This window comes from Mus musculus, chromosome 1 (assembly GCF_000001635.26).
Source record: "Mus musculus strain C57BL/6J chromosome 1, GRCm38.p6 C57BL/6J".
In the NCBI taxonomy this organism is placed as follows: domain Eukaryota; kingdom Metazoa; phylum Chordata; class Mammalia; order Rodentia; family Muridae; genus Mus; species Mus musculus.
The window spans coordinates 132,930,610-132,949,603 of NC_000067.6; the positions used below are offsets into that span (position 1 = coordinate 132,930,610).

The 18,994-nt window shown below is 50.9% G+C and overlaps 1 protein-coding gene across 1 annotated transcript in view; it reads left to right on the plus strand.

The window, feature by feature from the left end:
• Lrrn2 (leucine rich repeat protein 2, neuronal) overlaps positions 1-9,396 on the plus strand; it is a 59,651-nt gene extending 50,255 nt beyond the window's left edge. The window contains exon 2 of the mRNA NM_010732.4: positions 6,372-9,396. Within this exon, the coding sequence (NP_034862.1) occupies positions 6,590-8,782 (2,193 nt within the window). The 5' untranslated portion in view covers positions 6,372-6,589 and the 3' untranslated portion in view covers positions 8,783-9,396. The remainder of the gene's footprint in view (positions 1-6,371) is intronic.
• Positions 9,397-18,994: the final 9,598 nt, after the last annotated feature.

Here is an 18,994-nt window from a genome sequence, read left to right on the forward strand (position 1 = left end):
AGATTCCTGCCTGCCAACAAGACCCTTCCCTTCCCATCCATGAAGGAGTTTTACCTGAACCTTGACCTCTAAAATTCCTGGGAGAAGGAGAGAGCAAAGCTGAACAAAGGACTCTCACCCTCCCCACCCTGTCACCCTACAGCTGAGCTCTGGCACCAAAACCCCAGAAAAAAAACAGAGCTGTGTATGAAGTCTCCCGGGTCCCTCCTGGCCATTTGTGAACCAGCTGCGAAACCTCAATCTTGTACCTTAGTTTCTCTGAGCTACATTTCTCATCTAAGAATCCCATAAAGAATCCCTTTACACCTAGCATATAGGAAGTCTGGCCCATGACCACTAAGGAGTGGCACACATCTTCTAGCAGTTGATGCTTGGGATGGGTTTTATGGTTGAAGAAGAGTTTGAGAGTCTACGGGAACAGGACATTACAGTCAGGGAGAGAACCTGCAGTGTTGGCGACAGGTTGGGTATGGCAGATCTGAGGGCCCTTCTGATGTTAACGGGAGAGGCTACCATAAGGGCCAAGACTGGAAATAAAGACAAAAGGTAGGCACATTTGCCAAGGGAAAAGGAGCGACTTGACATTTTGCCAAGTTCAAAATGGCGACTTCTTCTAATCTTAGGCACAGCAGGGTGCTGAAGCTGACAAAGATTTGACCAGAGGAGCAACAGCAGGTTGGTGAGAGGGAGATGTCAGCTTGGGGACAAGAATGTGAGGGGCTCTGGGACCACCAGGTAGAGAACTATAGGGGAAGTGAAGAGTTCAGGGTAACTCCCATGTATTCTCTTATCTTCTGTCCCAGTTCTCCATAATGAGAAGCCCTAGAAACGTGGATGCCAGGAGGTCACCAAGCTGTCTTCCTGCCTCAAGGGGACATGGAACAGAACAGTCAGATCCAGGCCATGAGAGTTCTCACCAGAGCTGGAACCCTGAGGCACAGAACTATTTCTAGGTGTAAGAACAAGAAAGAAGCCCCACTTTACATCATCAAAAGGATGCTGAGAAGCTCTGGACCACTTGGAAGCAGTAGGAAGCATTCTGTGAATTGCCCAGGTCCAAAGACTTGGTTCTCAACTTAGAATGGAAAAGAAATAGGACGCTGGACTTAAAGATGAAACTGGCCTAGAAGTCAGGACAGTGGGTAACTGGGTGTGATACAAGGGCACATGGGAACCTTCTAGAGTGCTGGGGTAGTCACATCTAGATCTGCCCAAGTTCATGGTGCCTTATAAACAAACCTGTGCAGTATCTTAACACCTCAGTGAGTCAAAAGCATTACAAAGGATGGTGAACAGAGATGAGACAAGAAGCTGAGATAAAGGGAGAAATAAAGGGAACAAACAGAGGCATTGCATCCCAGTCTCCACAGCTACAGCACATGAGGCCCAAGGAGCCAGGTACCTTGCCTAGGGTCACACAAAAAGTACAGAGCCAGGCTCAAACATCCTGGCAAAGCCTAGTCCCTTCTGTCCTACCCACCCTCCTTCATATAGTCATTTATGAAATTCAGACTCTGGAAGACTAGATAAACGTGGTGGTCCCCCATTCAGAAGCTCTGGTTATGTGTGATTGAGAGGTAGTTCGACCTATTCACCTCAAAGGGAAAATGGAGGCTGTGTGTACAGATGGAGCCCTGCCTCCTACCTTCTGCTGCCCCTGCCCAGCGCTTATCTGCTGCTGAGAAGGCCGGGGTTTATCAGTGCTACACTCAATTATGCTGCCACTCTGTCTCCACAGCTCTGGGGGACCTGGTACCAAAGCAGCCAAGGCCAGGCCATTGGTAACTGCCTGCCTACTGGCCTCTTGCTGCAAGTGTCTGCTGCCAGGGGTTAGGCAGGGACAAGGAAAGGAGGCAGAGGACAGTGGTACGGATGTGGGAGGGAGTTTGCATGCACTAGTAGGCTCCACCTTTGTGCTGCAGGAGATAGGGACAGAGAAAGAAGGATGGGATGACACTGTCCCCAATTCCACCCATTCTGCCAAGACCAAAGATGATTCCTGGAGGGAATCCAACTGGAAATGGGCCCACTTGGATTTGTAGAGCAAGCTAATGGTATGCCTTTGGAAGGAGCCATCAGCCATGGGGCCTGGAAGATGACTCCAGGAGTCTCTGGCATCTGCTGCATAGTCAGAGGGCAGGGTCAGAACCCCGTGCAGCAGTTGGCTTTGTTTGACCCATCCCTGCTCAAACATTAAGAGTCCTTCCTGCATGTTCTTAAAGGGGGTCAGTCTTATCAGGAGCCAAGGAAGAGGTCTGCTGGACCCATCAAGGAACAAGATAAATTTACTAAGGACCCAAGTCCATCTCTGAAAGAACTTGCCACCAAGGCAAGTGTTCTAAACCAGCCCAACACCCAGCTCTTCTCAAGCAGGTATTGATCCCTGTTGACCAGGCTGGCAGGGCAGGTTACAGTGAAAAGAGGAAAAAAAATAATCTGTGTGACCTCTGATATAACCTTTCTGAGCCTCAGCTGTGCTCCTGACAAATGAAAGGAAAGAATCCCTTTGTTGCCCACACATGGAGCTGGTGGAGATATGAAACTTAATGTTCCGTGTTCTGCATGTTGTATTATTCATGTTCACCCACAAGTACTCTGAATTGCTTGGTTCTCTGTGGACACAGAAAGCTTGCAGAGAGTTTCTGGGAGGTGTGTGTGTGCTCATGAACCCCTGGTCACCTGGGACATTATAGAGAAAAGTCAGTTTGCTTTCTCTGCAGCTCCTGTAGAGCTCACTAATCATCTTGAATGAGTAGGGCCATGTCAGCCTCTAATGATGGTGGCAAGTGAATGGCAGTTCTGGGCTCCATTTGTGGGGGGGGGGCAGAACTGTGGGGAAGAGCAGCTGTGTGTGGGAGGAGTAGCTGTGGGGGGAGGAGAAGCTTTGGTGGTGAGAAGCTGTGGGGGAGAAGCTTGTGTGGGAGGAGTAGCTGTGGGGGGAGGAGAAGCTTTGGTGGTGAGAAGCTGTGGGGAGAAGCTGTGTGTGGGAGGAGTAGCTGTATGTGGGAAGGAGAAGCTGTGGAGGGGGGAGAAGCTATTCGGTCAGGAGTTGTGGTGGTGAAAAGCTAGGGGGTGGAGAAGCTGTTAGGAAGGGAGAAGCTGGGGGAGGTGTTGAAGGTGTGGTGGTGAGAAGCTGTGTGCTAAGCCACAAGGGAAGGACTGGTCTGAGACTTTGCCACACTTTGGGGTCCCAGATTCAGCTGCTTCTTAACCCAGGAATAATATACCCTGCTGCTCCTGTACAGACAGACAGATAAGGCCAGCAGTGGAAATATTTGTCGTGGAACTTTGTAGGTTTTGGTAGCTTCTTAATGCCTTGAGCACAACTGAATGCTGCCTTGGCACTCAGAACAGAGGTATTGCTGGAGGAGAGGAAAGCCAGGGGTTCAGGTCCTATCTGAAGGTCAGTGACACATTGGGATGCCCTCCAAAGAGCCCTTGCTACCTACTCAGACCCACCTTCCTCTCTAGGTGGGAGCTGTCAGGGCTTTCCTCATCCGTTGGCATTCTTTGCTGGATGGCCATGTTACCAGCTCACAGCTCTCCACCACACCTTGGGGGTAGTGTTGGGTTCCTAGGAGCTAAGCTTAGAGAGGGAGCTTACTTACTGCACCCTACTGTCTGCCGTCGAGACTATCCTTCCTTAGATGTCTGTCCTATGGTCGCTGAGGACAGTGTTGCGTGCCTATACTCTGAGCGCTTGGGAGATGGAAGGAGGAGGTCCTGAGTTCAAGGACAGCCTCGACTACATAACAAGAGGGAGGGAGGAAGAAAGGATGAAGGGGAGCAGAGGAGGAGGGAGTGAAAAGAGGTCTTATGTGGCTGGAGCACCTCCCAACCCTGGAAAAGGAGAAGCTAGCATTTCTACGGCTCTCTCTCTGAGCAACAGGCTCATTTCAGTCTCATGACGGTCTTCTGTAAGAAAATAAAGGAGACGTAAAGCAACAGATGCTTGGAGAGGTTGAGCAATTTTCCCAGGGCAGAGGTAGAGCCACGTTTCGTGTCCTGGCATCTGGTATAAAAGCGTGGCACTTAGAGCCATCTGAATGACAGGTGCTTCTTAGCTTGTTTCCTGCATCTTCCCCCGACACACACACACAAAGTACACCCCACCCCCCCGTGAGCCCCAGTTACCCACCGAGCCGCTGGTTTCCTGGGGCTTCCACCAAACATGTATGCAGGCAGGCATGCGTGCGTGTGTGTGTGTGTGTGTGTGTGTGTGTGTGTGTGTGTGTGTGTGTGTGTGCATGTGCGCACGTGTGTTTGTTTGCCCTGAGATCTATGTGACAGCACACACACACCCCTACGCAAACCTCTGTGCCTTTCAAATCACCGTTGTTTTTCCCACCTTCCAAAATAGCTGCTGAGAAAAGTGGGCCGCAGTCAGATGTACACAGGCTTGCCGCTCTCCTCCTCGGTGGAGGCTGCCCTGCCCCCCACTGCTCCCAGCCCAGCATCCTGGAGCAGGATGAGGAGGCAAAGAGCCCCAAGTGGCCAGCTAGAGGTGTTGCTGGTAAACACCACTCAGCCTCCTGCAGTTTCCTGGCAAGATCTCACCCAGAGGACAGGAATGGCACCAATCTTTTTCAGGGCAGCCAGAGCACCATAGCTCTAGGCTAAAGCAGGCTGGGCCAAACCAAGGGTGGGATCAGCGACGTATAAGCAGTATTCCTCCAAGGCTGGGCTGCTTCCCAGCATGGAGAGTGATGCCTAGTTCTTTTGAGTTCTTCTGGACCTATACAAACGAGAGGTGTGAGTGCTTCACTCGCAGGCCCATTAGTACAGTTATGAACGAAAGAAGCTGGTCAGAGTCTTAGTAAGCACCTTCTGTACACCAGCCACTGAAGATCTGCCAGATCAGACCTCTACTTAGGAGGCAGACCTGGTCAAAGAGCAGAACTCGGAATCTGGCCCAGTTTTGTGAAAGTGTTCTGCTCTAAGTCAAGGTTTGATGGACCTTCAGGGTAGTACAGCTTGGTCTAAGAGAGAAGACACGTTGGTTTTCTTTCTTTTTGGAGACAGGGTTTCTCTGTGTAGTCCTGGCTGTCCTGGAACTTATTTTGTAGACCAGGCTGGCCTCGAACTCAGTAATCCGCCTGCCTCTGCCTCCCGAGTGCTGGGATTAAAGGCGTGCGCCACCACGCCCGGCTAAGACACGTTGATTTTCTACACCCGGGAAAGAGGAAACATCCTGGATTGGGTCCTGGGTAGAAGAGACCTCCCTGGGGAAGGGGCCCTAAGGACACAGAACTTGAACCATACAGTAAGCACCAGCCATACCCTGTGTTACAGGTGTGTTGAGAGGGCTGGGCTCTAGCCAGAGGAAGCTTTCTGGATGGCTTGATCAGGGCTGGGACCCCAGCAAGCACAACACTGCAGCAGTACAGTGCCAACCCCTGTTGGCTACCAGTCTGTTGTCCCCAGAAGTCCTGCAGCCCAAAAGAAATTCTGTAGGAAGTGACTGAACTTCAGTCTTGAAGAACAAGTCGAAGTTGTCTGAGAGAAATGAGACAGAACAGAGGTGGTATGTCAGGGTGAGCTTACCCCCAAAAGGTTTGTGGGGAGAACCTGAGTGGGAGAGAAACAAGAGCAACCAGAAAGGGCCAGGCTAGATTACAGAAGACCATACCTACGGGGCTGAGGCAATTAGACTCTGGTCCCTGAACATCTGCTAGACAATTCTAACAGGCTATTGAAAAAACGAAGGTCCATGCCTTCAGAGTGGAAAGTGGCCATATTCCAAAGCTCACCCAGAGAGCCCAGGCAGACCCTGGGTAGGACCACCCCAGCTCATGTGAATGTGGGGTAAGACCCACTGCTCAGTTCCATAGTTCCGGGAAGCCCATCCCATATTTTAAAGCCGAGTCTGTTTCCATGGCCTCCTTCCTCCTGCATCGTCAAAGAAGTGTCTAGAAACGATCATTTATCTCACTTAACCAATGAGCCAAGGAGGAAAGGAGGGGAGAATAGGAAAGGTCAAAAAATCTATTCCACATTTATCTGGGTTTCACTGTTGACCATTTCAGCCCATCCATTTTCCTTCCCTCCCAAACACTCACACATAACCTACTATAACCCTCACTGGTGCCCATCACCACCATACCACCCTCCCACCACACACACTCACACACAAACACACACCTCTAAGTTATTCCCAAGACTTTCCTCAAAGACTCGGAGTCACTCCTTCCCTAAGAAGGTGGTAGAAAGGATTCTGAAACCTTGAGGACTGCAGGACAGGGTGTGGGAGGCCTGGGTCCCATCCAGCTCCTGGATTACTTCTCTGGTTTCTGGAGCCCACCAGGGGAGGCTAGAGGGACCAATTCCACCCCTCATCCCTGCATATCCGTAACTCTGTTGTCTCCTTTCAGGGTCGCCCAATGAGGAAATGAGTGGGCAGTCCCAGTCCCAGTCCCAGTCCAGTGCACAAAGATGAGGACCTACACCCAGGACAGCACAAAGTGATGTCCACCCACCCTGTGTAGAATGACTGCCCTGAGAGGGTGGTTCCCCGGACCCTGGCAGGGCTGCTGAACCTCCGCCTGCAAGTCGTGAAGAGCAGGACTCTCCCCTGCCTTCCACCTCCACCATGAGGCTCCTCGTGGCTGCCCTCTTGCTATCTTGGGTGGCTGGTACCACCGCTGCAGCACCGGTGGTACCCTGGCGTGTGCCCTGCCCTCCTCAGTGTGCCTGCCAGATCCGGCCCTGGTACACACCCCGCTCGTCCTACCGTGAAGCCACCACTGTCGACTGCAATGACCTCTTCCTGACGGCAGTGCCCCCAAGGCTCCCTGCGGGGACACAGACCCTGCTCCTGCAGAGTAACAGCATCAGCCGGATAGACCAGACTGAGCTTGCCTACTTGGCCAACCTCACAGAGCTGGACCTGTCCCAGAACAGCTTCTCAGATGCCCGAGACTGCGATTTCCAAGCCCTGCCTCAGCTGCTGAGCCTACATCTAGAAGAGAACCGGCTGAACCGGCTGGAGGATCACAGCTTCGCTGGGCTGACCAGCCTGCAGGAGCTCTATCTCAACCATAACCAGCTCTGCCGCATCTCCCCCAGGGCCTTTGCAGGGCTGGGTAACCTGCTGAGACTGCACCTCAATTCCAACCTGCTTAGGACCATCGACAGCCGCTGGTTCGAGATGCTGCCCAACTTGGAAATCCTCATGATTGGCGGCAACAAGGTGGATGCCATCTTGGACATGAACTTCCGGCCCCTGGCCAACCTGCGCAGCCTGGTGCTGGCAGGCATGAGCTTGCGGGAGATCTCAGACTACGCTCTGGAGGGACTGCAAAGCCTGGAGAGTCTCTCTTTCTACGACAATCAGCTGGCCCAGGTGCCCAAGCGGGCATTGGAGCAGGTGCCTGGGCTCAAGTTCCTAGACCTGAACAAAAACCCACTGCAGCGGGTCGGACCGGGAGACTTTGCCAACATGCTGCACCTCAAGGAACTAGGACTAAACAACATGGAGGAACTGGTCTCCATCGACAAGTTTGCTCTGGTAAATCTCCCTGAGCTGACCAAGTTGGACATCACCAACAACCCACGGCTTTCTTTCATCCATCCTCGCGCCTTTCACCACCTGCCCCAGATGGAGACTCTCATGCTCAACAACAATGCTCTCAGTGCCTTGCACCAGCAGACAGTGGAGTCTCTGCCCAACCTACAGGAGGTGGGGCTCCACGGCAACCCCATCCGCTGTGACTGTGTCATCCGCTGGGCCAACGCCACGGGCACCCACGTCCGTTTCATCGAACCACAGTCCACCCTGTGTGCTGAGCCTCCAGACCTTCAGCGCCGCCCAGTCCGGGAGGTGCCCTTCCGGGAGATGACAGACCACTGCCTGCCCCTCATCTCTCCCCGAAGTTTCCCCTCCAGTCTGCAGATAGCCAGTGGAGAGAGCACGGTACTTCACTGTCGGGCACTGGCTGAACCAGAACCTGAGATCTACTGGGTCACCCCAGCTGGAGTTCGACTGACACCTGCTCGCTCAGGCAGGAGGTACCGAGTGTTCCCTGAGGGTACCCTAGAGTTGCGGAGGGTGACGGCGGAAGAGGCAGGCCTATACACCTGTGTGGCCCAGAACTTGGTAGGGGCTGACACTAAAACCGTCAGTGTTGTGGTTGGCCACGCTCCCTTCCAGCCAGGCAGGGACAAAGGACCAGGACTGAAGCTCCATGTGCAGGAGACACACCCATATCACATCCTGCTGTTTTGGGCACCCCCACCCAATATAGTCTCCACCAACCTCACCTGGTCTAGCGCCTCCTCCCTCCGGGACCATGAAGCTCCTGCTTTGGCCCGACTGCCGCGGGGCACCCACCGCTACAACATTACCCGCCTCCTTCCGGCCACAGAGTACTGGGCCTGCCTGCAAGTGGCCTTTGCTGATGCCCACACCCAGTTGGCTTGTGTTTGGGCCAGGACTAAAGAGGCCTCTCCTTGCCACAGAGCCCTGGGGGACCGGCCCGGGCTCATAGCCATCCTGGCTCTTGCGGTCCTCCTGCTGGCAGCTGGGCTTGCAGCCCACCTCGGCAGAGGCCAGTCCAAGCAGGGGGTGGTGGGTGAGAAGCCTCTTCTTCCGGTCTGGGCTTTCTGGGGCTGGAGCGCCCCCTCTGTCCGGGTAGTGTCTGCACCCCTTGTCCTGCCCTGGAATCCAGGGAGGAAGCAGCCCAGATGTCAGATGGGGAGAGGGTGCCACCACCATTGTCTCAACATTGCTGAAGTTCCGCCAGGTCTCAGCAGTAGAGAAATAACTAGGACAACTCTACACTAAACGGGACGTGATCTGGGCCAGATGCCTGCCAGGAACGTGGCGTTGATTGATCCACGTGCTTGAGGCCTGGCAGCTTGACCAAGAAAGATGGGGTTCGGCAGCTCCTGGGGATGCCCTCACAGCCCCCAAATGGTTGCTGTTGCCTTCTGGGGTCCTCGGCTGTGATTCTGAGGAGAGTGTCCAAGGAACAGGAAGGACTCTGCCTAGAGCCTCCTACCGCCCCAGAGGCTTCTGGGCCTCAGCTTGGCTGTCCCCTGCCTGTGTCCCTAGGCCCTTGGCCCACAGGAAATGCCCCCTCCTCTTCTCTTTCTTTGTACAGTCTCAGTTGCTTGCTCCTCCCCCTCCTGGGCAAGGGCTGAAAGAGGCTTCTCCTACCTGTCTTGGGAGCCTGCCCCAAAAGCAGGAGTGTCCCCAGCTGGATCTGAAGGATATTTGGAGAGAGAGGTATCCAGGGATGCCTCATCTCATAGCCTGGGCTCTGAAGTTGACTTTCTATAGGCAATTTTGTATCTTTGTGGAGAAATGTGTCACCTGTCCCCAACCCAATTCACTCTTTTTTCCTGTTTTTAAAAAAAATAAAAATAAACGATGCCAATAACAGTGGGGAGAAGATGATCCTTTGAGTGCTGGGTATAAGAAAATCTCTTGGGTCTCTTCAGATCCTGAAGGTGACTTTGGAGGGGGGGGGATATTGGATGCCGTAAGAGCTTGGAGAAGAGAGAGACCTGCGGTTTTGCCTTTTTATGTTGATTTTTGGCCCCAGCTCTGCTCCAGATGCAAAGTTTCCCCAAACAGGGAGCACAAGAGCCAGAAGAAGAAAAACCGACAGGTGGGAAGAGCGTGGCACGGGCAAGGAGAAGCAGAGTAGGAGAGAAAACTGGAGACAAAGGCAGGCGTGGGGAGAGAGTGGAAATTTCCATCCCCAAACCTGGTCCCTCTTTCTCCTCTGAAAAGCAGTTAACACGGTGGTGCCTAGGATGCACTTCTCAGCCTGTTTCTAATTAAACAAACCCAAGAGGTAGAATCGAGCAGAGAACTGCTAATCGCAAATCATGAAGATATCAAGAACTTTGGCTTGCAGGCAGGATCGAGCATGGGTGATTAAGGCTCTGAGGAGGGGACGGTGATGCTTGAAGAAATCACTGTTTCTCTCTGCATTCCATTCTGCTGTGGTTCACAATGAGCCTGGTTTGCTTTGGTTGTTTTGTTCTTAACTCTGCTAACCGAGGGGGAGGAGGAACACCTATTGGAAACCCAACAGGGACAAGGCCAAAGGGATTACTGGGGGGCCAAGCAACGGGTGATGCCAGAGGCCTCTGGGACGGAGTTTCCTAAGACTCATCAAATCCACCCAGGAGTGTGAGGGTCACCCTATGTTGCAGACTTATATGGTAGACTTGGTTAACACGCCCAAGCCATCACGAAGACGGAAAACATAGACACAGGTGGGCACCAAATCAGGATCTGCACACTGAGTCCCAGGAATGTAAACTGAGATGAATCCCCAAAATCAGAGAACAGCATCCCCCCACAGTAGGGCGCCCAGAAGCTACCATCCCCATGGCAGGAACTCTTACACCACTCCATAGGCTTCCCTGCAGACCAGTTATATACAGATGGCTGGCTCCGCCCCTGTGTTTCCCATGTACTATTCTAAAGCAGTTGGCTGCCAGTCTGGCCATACACTGGGAATCACTGGATCCCAGTATGGGATGGCTGGAGCTTTTCATACCTATTCCATTGCCTCCGCTATCCTCCACCCTCTCTCTGTTTTATGCTTGTTTTTTGAGGCAAAGCCTATATAGTCAGGCTGTTCTCAAACTGGCAATCCTCCAGGCTGGTTTGAAAACCCTGGACTGGGTGAGAAGACCCTAAAACCTGACCCCCACGGGGCTAAATTTAGATCTGTAGATGAAGATGTCATGTTAGATGGTGTCCCAGGTTGAATGATAGAGAAGGGGGTGTTGTGGGTTAAATAGTGAAGAGAGATATGAGCCCCTGTCTCAATTAAGAGCAGGGGAAACTTGTCAGCCCTGGGGGAAACATCACCCAGCCACAAAGATCCTGAACCCAGCACTGTTGCTACCCAGCTTCTCAGGTCCTTAGGAACAAAGCCCTGCCCTTCTAAGAATTTACTGGTTGGCTGCCTCCAAAGAACTAAGCAGGGTGAAATGGAGAGCAAAAGGTAGTTAGGGACTGATTTCTTGGAAAGAGAAATCCCATTTTCTGGGTACAGCTACTTAGGAGCATGTAGAGAAAGCATGTGGGTCACTGTGTCACCGAGAAGATGGGAATGTGCTGCCTCTGTCTAAGATGGTACATCTTAGACATGAGTCAGGGGCAGGTGCGTTTCCACCAGGAAGACAGGCAGTGAGACCTTCCTTTGCCTTCTTTATGATGCTACAGCCTCCCTACCTCTCTCACTGGTCCACTAAGCAAACATGTCTTTAAGCCCACACATGTACACGTCACTTGTAGGCCTATCAGTGCAGACGTGGTAAGGGGCCATGCCAAAGCAGGATGAAGTGAGTTTGTGGCATCCCTCCCACTCAGTCCGGTCACTGAATAGCAGCACATGAGATTGTAGATCTAGTACAGAGGGCTATTGGCCCTTTTCTGGTCTTTGCATCAAAAGTTCCATGTTTCAGAGACTCTCTCAACTCTGAACACATTGGCATGGTTGGCCAGTACAGGCCAGTGAGCAGTCTCCATCTATTCCCTCCCAGACAACAATGACTCTCTGGGTACTGTCCTCAGAACTGAAGATACAGACAATGAAATAAAAGTGCTCAATATGTTGATCAAAATGAGGACACTGGAGGAAAAATATGTCAGGAATGAGTAGAAACTGAGGGCTTTCAAGTAGTTATAAGGTCATGACATTTGAGCAAAGATTTGGGGGAGAAAGCTACTCCCTTTCCTTTGGGCGAGTGTTTCAGGCCAATAGAACATCAAGAATGAAGAGCAAGGTAGACAGAATGGGGGAGCAGCAAATGGTGGGGAGGGTAACCATGCAGCCTGAGGTCTGAGCAGCTGCAGTAGGGTTGGGCCTTGTAGGCCACCATAAAACTTGACTTCCCTTTCCTGTGAGATGGGAGCCATTGGAGAGTGGTATGCAGACGTGGCATGATTTGACATCTGAAGACCCCTTGGATTACCAGACTGACAGCAAGGGTTACATGTCAGAAGTGGGGAACCCAATAGTGACCTGTTTCGTCATCCTTCTGGAACTTGGCAAGGGCTAGACATTAAACCTCTGTGTTTTCTAAATGTACCCTTTCCCTGTATTTGGAGTGTTCTTTTACTGTCTTCTGACTCCAGTCCACTTCTCCACAACTCTCCAAACTAGTTCTTGTTAACCTACACCTTTACATGGCATGTATAGGCTGTGCTTTGCCGATCTCATAAAACAGTTAGAAGTTCATCTGAGGTGGTGGGAACGACCTTTACCAGCCCTCAATTCTACATCACTTGTGTCCTCTATGAAAGTGTATCATCACCAGGGAGTTGGCACTGCCATGAGCGAGTCACACCTGCTCTCCCACCAAACGCTACCAATGTCATGTCTGGTCTAGTGTGATACCTGCCTTCCTTCCTGGTGACTTTACCAGTGGGTGTTTCTCAGGAGAGTCACAAGGGTCAGTCCACCTGCCTCAGTCTACCTTGCATGGCTCTCACCCATTTGAGCTATTCTTTTGCAGCCTCTCTTCATTGAAGAGTATTGCGTGTGTTTGTAGGAAGGCAGCAATGGCTGGTATAGAGCACTTCCTGAGTGCTACTCCCAGTAGCAGGAAGTCCCATGTACGGGGCCATTTTATTCTCCACTGTCCCATGAAGTAGATGCTATCACCCTCGGTTTACAGATTTAGACCTGAGAGCTGAGGAAGTGTTAAATGAGATCTCCATGGTCACACAGCTACTAAGTGTCTGGGGCGGATTTAAATGCTGGCTGAGTCTGCTCTACTGCATTCAAATCCATATACTTCTGGCTGTGCTTTATGGTGCATAGCTCTAATCTCAGAACTTCCCAAGGCAGAGGCAAGCAGATTTCTATAAGTTCAAGGCCAGCCTGGTCTACACCGTGAAAGTCCCATCTCAAGACACAAAAACAAATCCATACACCTTAATTCTGATTTTTATTTTTGAGACAGGATCTCATGAAGCCCAAGCTGGCCTCAAACTCATTCTGTAGCCGAGGATGATCTTGGGCCCTCCAAGGCCACCTGCCCATGGCTGGAATTATAGGTATGTATCACCATGCCCGACTTCAAATTCACGTATTTTAAAAGTATGTCAAAAGTTTTTTGAGCACATGAACCCTTCTCAAAGCTCTGTGCATTAGAGAGGTCCCTATGCAGCCACTTTATTTTTAGATACTGCCCTCATTAGAAAAAAAAAATCAGGATAACTTGCGATTTTATTATCAGGACTTTAGTTTTTCAACCCCTTGAACGGTGGTGTCTTGAGAACCCAAAGTTGATGACTCCCCTGAAGTTCAGAACTGTGCTTTTGACAGGTCTTAACCACACCCCCTCACCTTCTCATCTGATCAATCTCTAAGGCTCCTCCAGAGGGGGTCTCGCTTCCCCATTGGTCAATTTAGATGAGCTTTGTTGTATGTGTATGTGTGTCTGTGTATGTGTGTGTGTTGGGGGGGGGGTGTCCTTGTGTCTGAGTTCAGGGCTCAGCTAGGTAGGTTCTGATTTTATTAGAGGCTGGAGACTAAGCATGGTTATACACCAAGTGTGCATCCAGATTGGGGACGGTCCTTATCGCTGTTTCCTCTGCCCCTGGGACTCTGAGCGTATGCATTAGAAAACAGTTTTCCATGTAGCTAACCATTCCAAAGCTCCTGAAGCCATTCCCTTTCATCCCCACCCAAAGGCTGCTTCTTGGCCTTGGCCTTTCATTGTGCTGTTAGTTCATGAGTAAGGACGCCATCTCTGCCTGTACCACCCTGCACCACCCTGCACCACCCTGCACCACCCTGCAAGCCTCAATGCTCCTCCAGGGTCCCCTTTCTGCATCTTCCATCGGAGAACCCCCTACCTTGTTAGTAGAAGCATCCAAGCATCAAAACACACACACACACACACACACACACACACACACACACACACACAAATGCACCCTTCAGCCCCAGTGCACACAGAAGGAGCACTGTTTGTCAACCACAGTTTGTCCTTCTTCTGGATATCTTAGACTTCAACAACGATAGCTTCCTTGGCCACAGAACACTGGTAGGTTGGGATCCAGCAGGACCAGGGTGTCAACCTGTAAGAAGCTGAGAATAAGCCCAGGCTCAGCCTATCCTCGGGTCCAAGAGTAATGCGAGGTCATGTCAGTGATGACTCAGACATGTAGGATCATCTCGAACTTCGATTCCCATTTGCTGAGTAAATGTCAGTGAATCAGCAGCACAGATATTATTATCTCCCCTTTACAGGTGAGGAAGGGTGAGGCTTAAGAACATTTAAGCAACTTAACCAAGGTCACGCGCTACCAAAAAGAGTCAAACTGGAACCAAACCCAAGTCTTCTGAATTCACGCTCTCCTGCTCTTGCTCCTGCTCCATGGAGATCCAGGAAGCAGACTGGGGAGTGGGGCACTGCAGCACTAGGCACAAAAAGAATCAGGTGGTGGCTATGGAGGAGAAAGAGACTAGTTCTCAGCTGGATACAAGGAAAATGTGTCCACGGTGTGATCACAGGACACAGGCATGGGGCTGGCCAGTGCAGAGACAGCACCAGGGAGGTATCTGAGAGGTACCCTCCCAGAATGAATTCCCAATGGCAACAGCTGAAGCTGCCTCCTCAGAGAGCCTTCTAGGGCAGGTCTATGCTGTATAACCTGGATACCTCTGTCTCTTGTCACCTAACAGTGATGAGACTCGAGGCAGGGCAGGGTTGGAGACAGGGGGAAGCTGGAAGGCCATTCATTCCCCACAGTCCCTCCACGACATGGAGTGATTTCACAGCTGAACCACGGGCCTCTGAAGTACTGACAGACCTTTCTGTGGACACGGACGCGTGAAATGTGCTATAGAGAGCATCTTGGATTTAGTGGGATTCTGAACTGTCAAGGAGGCCTGCCTTAGAGGTTTGAGAATCTTACTTGGTGCTGCAGGTTGTGAGCTGCCCTGGGAAACCAAGCCACCCACAACGATTTGAGAGCCTGTCAGGAAGGATTAGATTGACAAGTATCTCTGTGCCATCTCTGCACCAAAATGGAACTTACACTTACGTATGTCCTTAAAAATAAGGGAAACCTCAGCATGTTTATTAGCAAACCAAAGTTCAAGCTTTTAATCCACAGAAACCCTCAAGCTTCCCGGAGCTCTGCCGTACTCTCCAATATCAATTCCTGAAGCCCACTTTGAGGCCTCTTTCTCCAGTTCCCAACAGCTGAATGACCAATGCACCAGGAAAGGCAGAGGAACCCCACGACGCCATATGTAAACCTAGCGCAAGGCTCTCCCTCTCAGTCAGAGAGATCAGAAGCCATCATCCCCATTCTCCTTATGCCCTCAACTCCTCGGCTTTCTGACTCACTCCTCTGCAGGTGGGTGGGCTGTGTGCACACATGCAGGTCCATGTGCTCCCGTGAACACACACACACTTCGTAAATGTCACAGGCGACTGTGAGCCAATCTCCCTCTCTACACTCCATCTGCCAGAAGCTATTTTAAGCACCTAATAAAACCATTTTAGAAAGATTCCTGGGGTGATCTGCCCTTTGCTTTCCCGAGGGCAAGAGCAATTATGCTCCAAATGGAGCTAAACTTTGCTGCAAAGCCAAGACAGGAGAAAGAGACCCCAGTGACCCACAGTGAGAAGTGTTTATGTTCTGTGAGGGTTGTGGGCAAAGAGGGAGGACAGACCAGTCTGGGCATGGACATTCAGGTCTCTGTGCTGATCCTTACCGCCCAGTTTTCCTTGCGCTAATATCTAAGTCTTTCCACATCATCGATGAGGGAGTGGGTTATACCTCAGGCTGGAGCGTGGGGGCTTGAGCAAGCAGTCATCAAAAGGTCCTGGAAGATGTTATAACACAAAGCCCAAGGTTCCTATTCCCTAAGTGGATGGCAAAACTTAAAATTTTACATTTCTTATACATGTTCCCATGATATGACCGATTCTGGGACCACGTTCTGTCAGCTTGCAATGAGACACAGGTAAAGCTTTGGGCACGCAGTAAACCTTGGCAGGTATGGAATCACCTGAGGAGATTTAAATCTCCTGATGCCAAGTGCCACAGACCAAAGGCTCTAGATACAGACATTGCTTCTGGGAGGGGGGGGGAGGGGAAAGGGAGAGAGGGAGCGTCTCAAATGTGAGCACTTGTACACATAATCACATGCACATAAGTATGTAGAGGCCAAAGGTCAGAGCTATATATGTTCTGATGCCTGGGTGGCACAGTATTTTATAGACAGAGCCATTTCCACATTCCCTAAATGTTACTTCTTGTTCAAAAACCACCATATAAGTTACTTAATAGCTTCTGTATGGGCCTGAGAGTGTGCTATTTTGTTACATGTTTTTAGACAAGTTCCCACTGTCTAGCCCAGCCTTGCCTAGGACTTGAGATCCCTCCTGCCCAAGTGCTAGACTTACAGGTGGGAGCCACAATACCTGGTTTGTAGAGCTCAGTAAATTTTAAATGCCCTGTCTGAGATGCCCAGCTCCCCTCCTCTCAGGGTCTCTGTCCCCGTTTCTTTCTCTAGGGCTCTATGGTCCACTGCAGCTCCTACAGGGAAGACTTGCCACTATGGAGGATTTGCCACCGCAGCTTCCAAAGAGAAGCCTTTCTTGGCTTTAGTAGCAGAGAGGGTACTGAGAATTACATGGCGGAGAAGAGCTAGTTTACAGATGCTCAGATTACTCACCCATAATACTAGCACTGGGGAGACTGAGGCAGGAGGATTTCCAGTCCAAGGCCAACCTGGGCTATTTAGACAGTCAGACAATGTGTGTGTGTGTGAGAGAGAGAGAGAGGTGGAGAGAGAGAGAGAGAGGAAGAGAGAGAGAGACGTTCTTCCATTCAGTGACTTAACCACTCCATCAGATGGTCCTTTGCTCATCCATCATCAATAAAGCTGCTGTGTCCATAACCACAGGGTACTAGGAGGATGCAGGGATGGATAAAACCTAGTCCTGTCAGCAGGAGTCCAAAATTTGGAAAGGTCCAACCCTGTCTCCCCATCATCCCATTTCCACTTTAACACCTTTGGTATCAGAACACGCCTAACCTCACAAAGCTGCCCCAGTGTCAGTTGAACAATTCTACAAGTTAGAAAGACCCTTTGCCCTATGATCCCACTCCTCATGCCAGGCTTCATGTCCCACTTCTAGACTGACGTCCTGTGCTCTCTCATTCGGTAGGAAGAGGGTACAGCAGGGACACCAGGGGCCCACTCCTTACTAGCATCAGCATGGCAGAGGAACACAGTCGCTCTTCCTGTGAATGAGCTCAGCAGGGCCACTCAACACAACACAGACGTGTTTACCAGTGGACCAGCTGCCCTGAACCCTGAACTCTCCTGCCTATACGTCTCACTTAGTGCAGCCTCTGTCTGCCCCGCCCATGCTTTCAAAGGTCTTTGCCAGCATCTGTGGCTTGTGAATGGCTTAGAGGCACAAAACCCCTACGAGCCAACCACAAAGCACAACTGTGCGGCTTGTCAAATGGAGATTTTGCTGAAGCTGATGAAATCACTGTTGGGCATGTATTTTAATTGCCTTCGAAGCTACTCAAAAAAATGTAAGGATCTGAAGAGGCCAATTGTATATTAAGGAAGAAGAAAAGAATAAACAAGGGTCACGATGAAAGAGTAACCTTGAAAGTAAATGACGTCATGATCTAAAGTCAAGAGACGTGTTTGGGAAATGCATGCAGCAGCATGATGTCTTAGGAACTCGAAGACTTTCTTTCCGATCCTGCTCAGGGGTTAGCGAGATGGCTCAGCGGTTAAGAGCGCATACTGCTCTTGCAGAAGATCCGAGTTAGGTCTCCAGCATCCACAGTGTAACTCACAACCCCCTTGCTAACTCGAATCTCAGGTAATCTTCGCCTCTGACCACCGCAGGCACCTGCACTCACACATATGCCCCACACAGACACACACTCGTACACGTAATTTAAAATGAAATAATTTAGAAAATAAGATTCTGCTACAAGAGTCAAAAAGGAATAAAGAGTCTACTGTTGGCTAAAGGAGCCGGTTGTTAACCAGTAAAGGAACTTCTATCTTGTGTCCGGGGCACCTGTGACAACCCATGCTTAGATTAAGGAGAATGTGAGTTATGATTTGGAGGGGAAAGAACCAGTGGGGACCCAGAGGTTCAGAAAGCCTTTGCCATGCGGCAGGAGCAGGCTCACCTTTGAGGATGACAGACACCATGGCCACCGCCACCTCCCTTCTCTTTCCTCAATGGACAGCACTATATTCTAGTCAACTGTTGCCCTAAAGGTCCGGGCAGCCTCAGTACCAATTACATGCCAAGTGTACCAAACCTCAAGTTGCACTGTTTACGGCCAATATCTCAAGAGCACAAACATGCAACGATCCTGCTGTGGCAGAGGAAGGCTGAGAGACGAAGGAGCTCTCTGTGATATAGGAGACCATGCAGGCCCCTTGGCAGTTCCAGCCCAGGGCATGGAGTGCACTGCCAGGCGACCCATGCCTGGGGTCTTCAGGAGATCTCTCACCAGAAGAGAACAGGAAAGGGTAAAACATCACACTTGAGCAAGAAAAAAATCCGTAGCACCAGCCTTCCCCACCGGCGTCCCCGGAGAAGAAAGATGTCCTAACACCCTGCCCATCCCCTGCCTCCACCCGGACTCCAGGAGAAGAGGAAGTGAACAAATCCCTGGCTGGGTTTGGAGCTTCCTACTTCTCCAGAGAAGAAATAAGACAAGATCAAAATTAAGTGGAAAATAGTTATGAATGTGTACAGGAGAGAGAAGGGGTACAGTTTGGGCTCATGGGAGCTGTGGCCCTTGGCCATCCATGTACCACCCAGCTCTCTCCTTTAGATGCCCCTCTGAGTCCTCACTGGTGAGCAACGGGGGCTGAGAAGTTCAGACCCTAGTTTGTGAGGCAGCACAGGTGTGGGGAGTGTCTCTTCTTCCTGCTGATCCCATGAAGAAGCTTTGGCTGGCCCACCTTCACCCAAGCCCCTGCTTTCATCATTATTAAAAATGATCCAT